The sequence below is a fragment of the Metarhizium brunneum genome, chromosome 1, assembly GCF_013426205.1.
Source record: "Metarhizium brunneum chromosome 1, complete sequence".
Taxonomy (NCBI): domain Eukaryota; kingdom Fungi; phylum Ascomycota; class Sordariomycetes; order Hypocreales; family Clavicipitaceae; genus Metarhizium; species Metarhizium brunneum.
The window spans coordinates 6,228,595-6,241,108 of record NC_089422.1 but is presented as its reverse complement, the minus strand read 5'-3'; the positions used below and the strand labels follow the sequence as shown (position 1 = coordinate 6,241,108).

General features: G+C 52.5%; 5 protein-coding genes across 5 annotated transcripts; 2 read left to right on the top strand and 3 right to left on the bottom strand.

Moving 5' to 3' along the window:
* Window positions 1–62: 62 nt before the first annotated feature.
* On the bottom strand, window positions 63–1,498 carry bqt4 (Bouquet formation protein 4; the record flags this gene model as incomplete). The annotated part of the gene is made up of 3 exons (XM_014693166.2): window positions 63–96; window positions 174–1,362; window positions 1,429–1,498. 3 exons carry the CDS (start codon window positions 1,496–1,498, stop codon window positions 63–65), a joined length of 1,293 nt encoding a protein of 430 aa, XP_014548652.2.
* A 1,463-nt stretch (window positions 1,499–2,961) lies between these two features.
* Window positions 2,962–5,031, bottom strand: het-6_1 (Heterokaryon incompatibility protein 6, OR allele; the record flags this gene model as incomplete). Its single annotated transcript, XM_014693167.1, has 1 exon — window positions 2,962–5,031. One exon carries the CDS (start codon window positions 5,029–5,031, stop codon window positions 2,962–2,964), a length of 2,070 nt encoding a protein of 689 aa, XP_014548653.1.
* Window positions 5,032–6,089: 1,058 nt separating this feature from the next.
* GDI1 (Rho GDP-dissociation inhibitor) lies at window positions 6,090–7,017 on the top strand (the record flags this gene model as incomplete). The annotated part of the gene is made up of 4 exons (XM_014693168.1): window positions 6,090–6,183; window positions 6,388–6,710; window positions 6,767–6,815; window positions 6,887–7,017. 4 exons carry the CDS (start codon window positions 6,090–6,092, stop codon window positions 7,015–7,017), a joined length of 597 nt encoding a protein of 198 aa, XP_014548654.1.
* Window positions 7,018–7,333: 316 nt separating this feature from the next.
* Window positions 7,334–8,527, bottom strand: G6M90_00g018850 (uncharacterized protein; the record flags this gene model as incomplete). Its single annotated transcript, XM_014693169.1, has 4 exons — window positions 7,334–7,791; window positions 7,867–8,121; window positions 8,211–8,444; window positions 8,512–8,527. The coding sequence occupies 4 exons, from the start codon at window positions 8,525–8,527 to the stop codon at window positions 7,334–7,336; spliced, it is 963 nt and encodes a 320-aa protein (XP_014548655.1).
* A 1,555-nt stretch (window positions 8,528–10,082) lies between these two features.
* Window positions 10,083–11,940, top strand: G6M90_00g018840 (uncharacterized protein; the record flags this gene model as incomplete). Its single annotated transcript, XM_014693170.1, has 3 exons — window positions 10,083–10,198; window positions 10,278–11,870; window positions 11,928–11,940. The coding sequence occupies 3 exons, from the start codon at window positions 10,083–10,085 to the stop codon at window positions 11,938–11,940; spliced, it is 1,722 nt and encodes a 573-aa protein (XP_014548656.1).
* Window positions 11,941–12,514: the final 574 nt, after the last annotated feature.

The window sequence follows — 12,514 nt, the reverse complement described above, 5'->3', positions numbered from 1 at the left end:
TGTCGAGATTTGCCCAAGGCGGCGTCGTGGCTAGTTTGAACACTTAAGCCATACAGCATCCATTACAAGAAGTTGACCAGCCATGGAACAAGAGCACTGTTGTTCGCCGTTAGCCACCACCAAATTCATGAGAGTAACATCTATCAAACACGACGCCTCCTAGCGCAACTTACCCAACTGCGACTGTAGCGCCAATACCAAACAGAGCTCGGTTCTTGACTCTGTCTTTCCGTAATTCTGCCTCAGTCTTGACTTTCTTTGCCCGTGGTTGCTCTTCCTTAGCTTCTTCAGCCATACTGTGCGCCTTTTCGTCGTCCTTTTCAGACATGGAGATGTCCCCAGCTTTACGCTTGCCCTTCTTGACTGTGGTTGTTGTTGTATCCGTGCCCTTGTCGTCATCATATTTCTTTTGTTGTTCTGCATGCTTTTCATCCGCTTCCCTGTCCTTCTGTACCATCTCCTTGGCTGCCTCCATCATTCTGGCGACTTCTTCAGCACTAGGTGGCTCCCCTGCCACGGGCAGAGGAACGTCAACCTCTGTAACAGTGTGCTTGGTCTCATGGCCAGCAGCATCCTTTGAAACCTCATCGACGCGGATCTTCATGGTTGCATCCTCAGTCCTGGGTTCCAAAACCACGGCAGGCTCGAACTCGCTAGTTTTCAGGACAATGTCCTCCTGTTTGCCATTCTTGGAATCGCCATTGACTTCTGCCTTGTCAGCCGTTGGCTCTGTCGAGCTGGCTTTGGATTGAATTTTACGCTTTCGCGGCGAGGCAGGACCACGTCTCGACCCCTTGGTAGGGCTGACAGATCGACGACTGCGAGAGCTCTTGGCCAGTGTAGACGTTGATGGGGGTGCAAGCTTTGCCGAGGCCTTTACGAAGTCGAATTTAGGTGGCGCAGAAATGTTCTTTGGGGGGGAATCGGGGTTTGAGTATGAGGAAACCGGAATCTTTGCAGGGTCCAGCAAAGCGCGAATCCAAATACCAATAGAGTATTCCTCGGCCAGAGCCAGAGCCTGCTCCGGAGGAATCCAGATGTTGCCAGCAGTCTCCTCTGGACTTGTAGTCGGAAGTGACTTGATGTACCTGCGCTCGGCTTCCTCATCCGAAGCCTCGGCGTAGGGAAACGTGGCCTTGAACATGCCCGTGGCGGAAACGTAGCCGTCGAAGCTTCGGCGCATGAGGAAGTAACTCGTCGGGCTCGACTTGAAGATTCCGGAAACGATACCCTTGGGCAGAGGTGCCCGCAGGTGCGCGTAATCGAACACGCCTAGAGCGGTAGATTCGGCGTCGTCACCACCGACCATCTTAGGGGTAAGTTTGGTCTGACCAAGCCGACGGCGCTGAACAAGCTCGAGGTCTGGTGACGGTAGATTGATAAGTCTTGAAGAGCGCGCTACGAAGACAGTGGCGGGGGTCAACATACATTCAGGAACGTTCTCGAGAAGGAACGGGTTGTGCCGCGTGGGAAGGCTTCGCTGGCTCGGAGTAGCCATTTTGTTCAACAGCTAGACGTTGGTGGGCGCTAGAAGTCACGTCCGCGACGCCAACCAAGAGCATCAACAACTGCTACTCTGCTAACGACGTGCTGAGGTCCAAAAGAGCAGTGCTTATGCGCGACGGCCCTTGGTGATAATCTGCAATTCGTCAAAAAATCGCGTCAGCGCCGACACAGTGGGTAGAGGCAGGGATTTTGCGCGTGCAAGTCTCAAAGCCAGATACGTGATGGTACATACCAAGTGCCGGAGAAGCGAAAGCGCGTGAGGTTGAAGCATAAACAAACAGCCAATCCTACAAAAGAGATGCAAAAAAAGGCAATGTTCCGAAAGGAGAAGTTGGAGCAGGAAAATCCTGATGGAATAGTCACCCTGCGGACCAGATGCAGAGAGAGCAGACAACTCGTGGACGGGGGGTGGGAGAGACAGAGCGAGACGAGTCGCGCAAAATACGTCCGGGCACGAGAAGCGGGAGGTGAAGAGGCTCCAGAGCTCCAGCGCAGCCTTAGCGGCAGGGTGGTCGACCAGCAGGTAAATGCTTAAGTGGTCAGTTGGTACGTAACTTATGAAGTGGAAGTGGATTGCGAAAGGGCAGTCGGGGCGGGAGGAAACGCTGGGGGGGAGTGACGGGGGATAAAAGTCACAGCTGTGCAAGTGCTGCAAGTGACAAGAGTGGAGGACGAGGTACTTAGGTACCTTGGTGAATACTTCCGACACCTTGACACACATGTGATGGCTCAAGTAGTTGGATACCAGGGTACGTTAATGGACAGGCCATCCAGACTGGAGTGGCCGGGCACTAGCGCGGGCCATGCCTATTGGCTGCGCGTAGCAGAAAATGAGAGCAGAGCTCCAAAGGAGAACAAGTGGGGCGTATAGGATGAGACCCTCGTGCTGCACAGGCAGGCAAGCGGGCCAGTAACAGAAAACCGGCAAAGCCACTGAGGCTCTTACCATTGAATCAAATGGCAGCGCGTTTCCCGCGGCGCCTTTGCACCAGGAAACGAAACAGACCTGAGAGGTGTAGTAGCCGCGGCCACTTCCAATGAGCTGGCTGATTAAAAATAACGGAGGGGGCCACGGGGGGGCCACTGCGCGTCGGGGAGGCAAGGCGGGTACTCCGTACATCGTGGTATCAATTTATGGTGCTGGCCCCAGGCAAACAGTCGACAGGCTGGCTTCCTGAGAAGAGAAGGCAAGCGCAGCCTTTTTCTGGGCTCCTTGGTACCAATACTTTGTTTGTGGTCCCTGCACGCATTCATTCTTGGGAGTCCTTCTTACGCAACCCACGACCGGGACTGAGCTTACCATACAACTCAAATCAAATCAACGCAGCAGCGTTGTTTCGTAAACACTCAAACGCCTACCTACTTAAGTACCCAGCTAGGCATGGATTGGCCCTACAGACAGCCCTTCTCGGCGAATGGACTACATACAGCAGTCACCGCTGCATAGTAGATACCTCAAACAAGGACAATATCAACCGACTCCAAGTCCCGCCTCTCCAACGCCTCACCACACATGAACCCGTGTACGAATGCGTCTCCTACCAATATATAACCGTTCTCTACTCGCCGCACAACATACGGGACAGTAGCACCGTAAAACACTACTACCAGATCACCCTCTTGCGCGGCTAGTGGCACCAACCCGATATACTCCCCTCGAGTTGTCGCAAACCCACGGCCAGGACACACTGCAATCGCCTGCATCTGAAAGGTCTGCACGGCGTCCATTTTCCCGGCGCCCATGTCATTACGATAATTACGCCCTTCGCGCCAGGCGGCCAGTGCGGAACGATACGTCAAGGCCGGGTTTTCTATAGGGCTGCTATACAGGATGGCATTGCGGCCCGTATATGTATCGTCCATTAGTAACAAGCGCGCAAACACCTCTTCATTGTCCATGTACCTGGGTTTCCCCTTGATCCCGTTCACGTAGCTGTCAAACGCCGGGCGGAACTTTTCATGGAACGCCAGAAATGATGGTTCGCCTTCGGCTGTTACCGGTGCGCTGTGGACATAGACAACACTATCGATTGTGTCGACTATCATGCCACGAAGACTGAGGCCGCCGGATCCCGACTCATCTCCAACCATGCGGACTTGGGGTTCTGTAAATCCAGAAGCTGCGTACGGAACAGGACGCAGGCCAGCAATTTGCTTCGGCGACTTCGTCTGTCCCATCCAGTCGGGTACCCAGGATGGAAGCCTTCGTTCAGAGTTGTTTCTCCGTTGGAGACCTGCACTGTCGAGCATCTTGATGGCGAATCCCCGTCGGACTTGAAGTGCTGCGAAACGTCGAAACACCTCTTCAACGGTTTGGGGATAGGGTCCAATGGCTTGCCGATCATCGTCACTCATGAGCGCCAACAACCCAAACACCTTATCCGCCGGATCAGTAGCAGCAAAGTCCCTCGTCAGTTCCATAAGCTCCAGTGATGTCATTCTCCCTCGAGCATCCTTTATTTGCTGCAGCTTCGCATAGTTGAGATAGTTGCGGAGCGCATCATTGCCCCCAAGTTGCATCAGTTCCTGCATACGGCTTGGATTCGCACGCATGGCCTGTCGGCTCAAAATATCATCCAACTGCTGCTGCGAAAGCACATTGCCGCAGAACATGTACACTGCTCTTCTCGCCAACGCAGCCTCTTGAATGACCCACGTTCTTGTAAACCAAGGTTGTTGCAGAGCCAGAAACACAGTCTTGTATAATAGTGGATGTGGTGTATCACGGCCGACCGGGATCAAGGCATCGGGACTGCCCATTCCCGAGGCTCCCTGGATGGTTGCCGACAGATTAGAAGTACCCGAAACGACACGGCCATCTGTGTCTCCGAGATCAATGTATACCGTAGAGGCGTATGAATAAATCCGCTCCATGAGCTGGATCTGAGCACCCTTCTCTTCCAGATCCCCCTGGTTAATGCACAAGGCGTCTGCCCAGATGTACCCTTCTGTTTGGCCGGAACTGAATCCAGCTCGCAGCCTCTTGAAGGCGCGTTCTAAACTGGGGCGCGCATAGAATAAGTGCCCATTGCATATCATTTTGCACGCATCTGCTGCCTCACCCCAACAGTACGAAAGGGCCCCGTACGGCGGCAAGTCATCCATGTCAAAAGTGAGCAATTCGCAGTCGACGGGGTCTTCTCTGAAATAGGCGCTCTTCAACTTTACCAGCCGAATCATGCCATGTGGCGATGGGAGTCTCTCGTATACGAATCTCGGCGTGTCGGGATGAATCGTGAAGGGCTGCTGTCTGGGCGGCTGTCCATCGTTGTTGACTCTCGCGGCGCCGAGTTGTTCGCCCAAGCTGGCTCTTTCGTCTGTTTCATGGCGCCGCTCACCGTTGGGCATTAGGAGGTAGCGCCGGACGCCAATGCGATTAGGGCAGCTGCTGTCGCACTGCTCGTGGACTTGACATGAGTTTTGGGCAGTGAGGATCGGGACGATCATCTGGGCGAGTTGCGCGCCGAGCCCGTCTACATCGTCAACAGGCTGCGCCCGGGCCTGGGAACGTCGGCCATGATCCATGATGATCTGCTTGGTCCAGGTTTGAGGCTGTGAGCCAGAACTGAAAGATCATGCCGCAAGGCCAAAATGCCCTGTTGCATAGATGGTTGATGAGCTGGTGCGGCTGAGGCTCGATGGCCGAGACGAGTATAGGCTGGCTTCCATTGCATTGCTAATTATAAACGCCTGCTGCTGTATTTATCCTCCGGGATAATGCCAATCTCGATGCGCCGGGGGGCCAAGAACCAGGAGGGACTATTGATACTGATTTCAGGCCATTGACCATTGCATTGTACTCGGTGGTTTGGCTCAAGTTTCGCTCGGAATGAGGACCACGCTAGTTCACTCAAAGAGAAATTGAATGCTTGCTTGGGCCGAGTCTCACACCGCCAGGCCGTATGCAATTGCATATTTACGTAGGTCCCGGATATTACGACTGGTATTTTTTACGTTCGGGATTACCCGCCAGTGCCTCAGTAGTAACGACTCGCTTCTGACCAGAAACCCAAGCCCACATTATTCGAGGAAACATGCGATGATGCAATGCAGACAAGCATACCTACTTAGGCACCAGGTACTTGGCACACATCAACCACCTTGACCACACTTGGACGTCATCAAAAAGCGACTAGAAACCGCCACGGCAACAAGAATACGACGAATGAGCAAACATACATACAATGTACAATGCACAATTACCCCTGGCGAAAACTGCTCCCCCTTATCCGAACTGTTTGACAGCCCTGTACTCCGTCCGAAATCCCCCCGCCAAGCCCGTGGTCCAATCAAGCCCGTGCCCCCAACCTGAACCCCACCATCGAGGCGTAGGCTGCCCCTCCACCGTCGCCGCAATCGCCTCGACGAACTCCCTGACCGGCCCTGGTCTTCTTGTCCGTTCCCTTTCCCCTTCAACTCTTTTATGTTTCTATTGCCATTAGAACAGGCGCGCGTTTCTCTTGTTTTATTCTCAGCAACCGGTATTTTAGCATACATATCATAATTGGGATAGAAATCTCGCCTTTTAACCATCTCACCCACCGTTGGTACTTTGGAGCGAAAACCCCCCACCTCTAGACAAGATGGCGTCCCACGAAGAAGATTCCATGCCCGAGGAGACTCAAGGCTACAAGCTCTCCCAGCCCAAGCAGAGCTTAGCTCAGTACGAGCAGATGGGTATGTTAACTCGGAGTTTTTTTTTTTTGGAGTTATTTTTTTTTCTTTTTTTTTTTTTTTGCCCGTCTTCCTGTTCCTTCAACGAATTCGTTGGGCGGTTCATCTACCTTTGTCGGGCAATCAACACTGGACCCCGCGTCGAGAATGACCGTATTCGACTCACGTTGCAGCAAACCCACAGGGCTAACGCACTCTTCTTGGTAGATGCCGGCGATGAATCTCTCCAGAGGTACAAGAAGTCCCTCGGCCTGGGCGGCGGCAAAGATGTTTCCGACCCCAACGATCCCCGAGTCTGCATCATCCGTGCTCTGACCCTCGACTCTCCCGGCCGCGACCCCGTCACGATTGACCTGTCCACGCCGGGGAGCGAGAAGAGCCTCAAGGACAAGCCCTTTAAAATCAAGGAAGGCTCCAAGTTCACCATGAGCGCCGAGTTCAAGGTCCAACATGAGATATTGAGTGGTCTGCACTACGTCCAGGTCGTCAAGCGCAAGGGTATCAAGGTCTCCAAGGACTCGGAGATGATTGTAAGGAAATGCATGTTTCGGTGTCTGTACAGCGCCGCTGCTGACTGTTTGAACAGGGGAGTTATGCCCCCAATACGGAAAACCAGCCCGCGTACACCAAGAAGTGTAAGTCATGTGGCCAACCGCCAGTCCACCCAACTCCTGGCGACGTCGATGCTGACCTTGCACGCTTGTAGTCCAGGAGGAGGAGGCCCCCTCTGGAATGCTCGCCCGTGGCCACTACAACACTTTTTCTAGCTTCGTTGACGACGACAAGAAGAAGCATCTCGAGTTCGAGTGGAGCTTTGACATTGCCAAGGACTGGTAATGTCACGGCCTGTGATTTGGGGGCGGATTTGGCATCACATGTTTGTTAAGCGTAACGAGGCAACGAAAATACCTGCAAGGCTACATTTATTTGTCTAGTGAGTAGAAAGCCTATTGCTTTCATATTCGTATATTACCAGAACAAAATATCAAGACTGGAATTTCTTGTTTTTAATATCCCGCACAAGACTTTGGCAAGAGTTTCAAACCGATCGCTTTCAAACCATTGCAGGTGGTTATGCAATTCTATCTATTTGCCGAAATATGTAACACCAAGAATGCCAAGACAGCGCTAGCTCGCACATGATGCACCCACACTACAAAAAATAATCCGGCAGAGCATTGCCATCGGCGACCTTTTCATTTCCCGGCTGTATGTCTTTGTGCTGGTCGTTCTCAGGTGCTGCCGCAAAGACGTTGAAGAACCTCTCTCCGTTGTCGCTCACCTCCAGCACACTAGCCATATTACCACATCTATAGCAGTAGTTCGGGGCACTCCACACAGTGCTAAGCCTGTCGTCGTATAACACTTGGAAACCTTCCTGGCAGAGTTGATGTGCCCGCAGAATATGAGACATGTTGTTCACGGCCAGGAACTTCTTGACTACCTGGGCTCCGAAGGTATAGCCTGCCCCGCGGGGTGAGAGGGAGAATTCGTCTCGTTCGGGGTCCGGGTCCGACCATACTAGATCCGCCATCGGCCCTTCGTGGGGGATCTCGCGGAAACGATCTATGATTTTGATTTGATCAATGGAATGGATTGATGGCGACAGGCCTGCCATTTGTCAGCGCGAAAGTGCCGGGGGAAAGGGCGGACATGAAGCAAGGATAGCTGAATTTTGAAGCATACCACCGTGTACGCAGAATATCTGATTGTCAATGACAACACTCAGAGTCAAGAAATCAAACATGTCTGTGAAATAATGCCACACATTGGCATTTCCGTATTTCCTAGAACACTCAGTATAAAACCCGTATGACTGGGTGACGCCTCGCGATTCGTGGTTGCCGCGTATCAAATGCACACGGTTGGGGTATCGTAATTTTAAGCAAACAAGGAGCGAAATCGTCTCTACGCTGAACATGCCGCGGTCGACATAGTCGCCTGCCCCGGAGTAAGTCAGCAAGGCATGCCACCGAATCCGTGTTTGTGCGTTGGCAATGGCGCGAGCGCGCAGGGGCGTGGGTAAATACCTAGAAAGAGATAATTCGTATCAGGGCAGAAGCCCCCTATTTTGAATATCTCGATCAGGTCGAAGAACTGGCCGTGGATGTCGCCTACTACGGTGACAGGAGCCCGCACGTGGACCACATTGCTCTCGCGCATAAGTAGTTCTTTCGTCTTGGCGCATATTGCTTCGATGACCGACTCTGCCAGAAGTTCCTTTTTGTAGAGGCGCGAGATGCACTCGTCCAAGTCGACGGACGCTATTGATGGTTAGACCCGGGGCATGGAATCCGAGGCGTGAGCAAGCAAGCGGTGATTTCTGCGAACCTGGTAAGCTCGGCATGTTTGATATCCGATGCGATGCACCCGGTCAGGGGCTTGGCGAGTATATATGTTGGTGGCCGAGTATCGCATACACGGGGCTGCATCAGGTGTGGTCGTGTCGATATCTGCTCTGGGCAGAGGAAATATCTAGAGGTGTACTGGCTGTATGACCCAACATGATCGGGATTGCCTAGGAGCTCAACGCCGGCAGAGGAGCCTCCTTTGGCAGGCGAACGCAGACAGGCCCTATACAGTCATCGGAACTAAAAGGCGCTCTCTATAGGTTCGTATGTTGCCTTCACTTGAGCGCGGGGAGGCGGACCTGGAGCGTTGGATGGATTTGAAATCGAGCAGATAAGTAGTTGCGAGCGCCAGTGCCAGAATGCTTTGGCCTGGCGCCTGAGAATTTGGCAAGGTGGACAAGAAACCTCTAGGACTAAAGCTGATGGACCCACTTTGGAATTGAGACTGGCGTGTGCGTGGAGATGGTCTGTAGTGGCCGCTGGTTAGTGGTTAATGGCGGCGGAGATGAGGGACATACACATACATACCTAGGCACTTGAGTACGGAGTACTGTAGGGCACATTAAGCATTTAGCGTTCGAACATACTTTACCTAATGTATAGACATACATTGGCATTTCTTCCTAGTAGGTACTTAAGTAGTTGGTCTCTGGTAGGAACGTGTTAAGTGTGGCCGATTTTGTGCGTAGTTCAATGCACAACTTGTTAGTAGTTGTGTATAATTTTGTGCAAGTACTCCGTCATATGGAGGGAAGTGCGTGGAATGCAGTTGCAGTGGCTCTGTACCGGGCACCGGGTAAGGTCCGGCTCAAGTGCTTCTAGGGCTGGTGAAGCCAAACTTGGGAGAGAGTATTACGCAAGTACTTTGTGCGTCGGAAGCCAGTAGACCAGTATTGCAGCTCTTGAAAACATACCTTCGTTAGGTACTTACGTACTTTTACTCAGTGACCTGGAGCTATTAGAGCCAGGCGGGCTGGCCGACCACTATGCTCCGAATCGGCAGCGCCAAACAGCCCTAGTCCTGGTCCCAGGCCTGGGTTTTTGGGCGACACGGCGAGTAACCTCCTTGGCCCGTGCGCTGTCTCACGTGGTACTCATGTTCTAGCACCTTCAGCTTCAAGCCGTCTCTTAGCTACCGAAGTTGCGCATCTCATTGCCAAATCACCACAATCCCATCACCACTTGTTTATTCGGTTTCATGTGGCCCCTCTCACGGAGTCCCATGAGGCCTGGGGGAGGGGATTTGTGAAACCTTGACGCTGTCGTCGCTAATTCAGCCAGCCTGTCAACATTGATCTCATCCGTCGCGACGACAATAGCCCGCCTGCTACTCATTGAGAGTCTGCCAACGCTTGCTTCTTAACCAACCACACCTCTGCCGCGATACTTCTCCAGCTGAAACTCACTGCTTCGTCTTATCCCGACCATTCGACAGCTGGGTAGATCCCTCTTGTTTCAGTCTTGCCTGTGCTCCGCGCAGAGCACTTGCGCCTCAATCAATCCCAGACCTCTTGGTCGACAGCTCCCGCGTTTCGCTGTGGATGATCTGCAATGCCAACTTCAGGTCCTGGCCAACATGGCCAGCCCGATGAGCCCCAATGCTACAACTGCGGGACTGTAGGCCACTGGGCTGTTGCTTGCCCCGAACCTACCAGAGAAACGCCAGCGTAAGTATCACTGAAGGCATCTGAACCTAGCTACTAGTAATACTGTCTATATATGACAACAGTCTAACCACAATTACAGAGGCCTTGCGGCATGGAGAAGCTCATCCACCCCGAATCAAACCCACCCCAAAGGACAAGGCCCTGGTTCTAACAAACGATCAAAAGGACCTATCATCACCAAATATGGTCCTCCGCCGCCGCCTCCTCCTCCACCGTCCTTTGGTCAAGGCATGAACCACATGCCGCCGCCGCCGCCAGGACATCATCACCATCCTCACCCTCCAGTATCGTATCCGGGCCAAGCGCCGCCGTACCAAGCGTATGCTCCTCCTGCTCCTCCTCCTCCGCCGCCGCCGCCTGCATATACTGGTAGTTTTCCACCTGCTGCTTATGGATACTCACACCCTCCTCCGCCTCACCATCATCCTCATCCTCCGTATCAGCCTCCACCTCCTCATGGCGCACCTCATTTTGGCCCTCCCGGCTACATGGGTCCTCCACCTGCTCTAGGACCTCCTCCTGGCGGTCATTTTCCTGTCAGCAGAGGAGATGGACATGAAAGTAGGCCATCTCCCCACAACCAGATTTTTTCACGATCACCCCCTCCGCTGAAATCGTCGCCGCCTGTGAATACAACTGCGCCTCAGAACCGATCAGGATCTAGGCAAACCTCTGGACTTGCCAAACCACCTAGCCTACCTCCAAAGCCACCTGCAGGAGTGACATCTCATCCGCTCCCAGCTAAACCACCCAAGAGTCATGATCAATCCAATCAGCAACATGAGCACAGGAACAAGCGCAAAAATGACCGCCACAAGGGCAGAGACAGGCGACAATCCAACGATCATCATAATCAGCGTTACCAGAACACTGGCTCCCATCAGCATGGCCATCCCAACCACTCCCCAGAGAATCGACGATTGAGTGGCTCTCGGAAAGGCCAACGGCATCATGGCAATGCCGGCTCAAAGAGTCATAACTCTCACGCGGGATCTCCGGATCAACAGGTTGCAGGTCCCAAGGGTACAAATAACGGAAGACGAGCCTCGAAGGATCAAACACATCGAAAACCTTCTTCCGAAAACGTCCCTCGCAACCGTGATGACAACGGATCTGTGGCAAAGAAAGCCAATGCGCCTGTTGCTGCCAATGACCTAGGTTCGAGCATTGGAGTTGAAAAAGTCGACGGGAGTAGCAGTCCTAAGTTGAATAATTCTCAGGCCCGAAGTGACATGTCAGATGGCTCAGAAAGGCGGTCCTTGTCAGAAAACCGTGGAGACAGCATCAAGCACTCTCACGACGATGACTCTAACATTCATGAACGACAACCTAAGCGGCTAAAGACGGACGCTTCTCCTAGAAATGAAGCCAAGACGTCTAAATCCGATGAAGATGAAGAATGTATTTGGGACGCTATTGACGTCCCGAGAGAGGTTGACCGAAGACAGCAAGCCGAGAGGGACCGCGCTGAGGTCAAGAGACGTGGATCTACTGCTTCACGTGCCTCCTCACAGTCTAGTCAGTCCTCAGACTTGAATTCCTTGGAGGCGGAGCTTTTAGGAAGACCTTTTAAACAAAGGTCTCCAGAGAAACCAAGCACACGTCAGCGCCCGGAACATCAAGACAGATTCAAACCAAAGCGTCGGCCGGTAACCACGAACTCTGCTTACAGGTACGTAACTGGTGAAGGCCTAATTATTCATGGCAGCCAGTTTACTGACATTTCTAGCCGTCGGTGGTGACCTTATTGATTCACTCACTCTACACGTATCTTTTCTTCCTGGATTCTGACTAGCCTATTAGCAACATTGGCACCTCAACTCAATGCCTTTGTTTTAATGACGACGACGACGACTAACTGTGCATAATGTGGAGTTTTCATCTTTTGTCGCACGTGTTCGCTCTTCTTTCTCATTTGTGTAATCTTATCCGTAATCCTGAGTTTCTCAGTTGCGTGGTGGTGAATTTCGACCCCTTGACACTTACAAGTAACAGGTGGGGGCCATGGGATGTGTGTTTCAAAAAGGAAGTTGTGACCTTGCCGGGCACGATGGGTACTTGGAGCCTTTGATTATATATACGCTATTTGATATGCGTAATTTCTGCGTTGCAGCCTCGATGGAGTCTATTCCATGCGCAACCCTGATGCGCCGTGACCAACCAATCTGCGGAATATGTGCCTCAAGCGGAGGGTGATGTTGCATCTCGCTGGACCAAATGTGCAACATGGCTTCACAGTTTTGAATAAATAGGCTAGGAACTCGGAGCTAAGGGGGAAAAATCACGTGTTTTATATTAAGAGCATTCGTGTTTCAG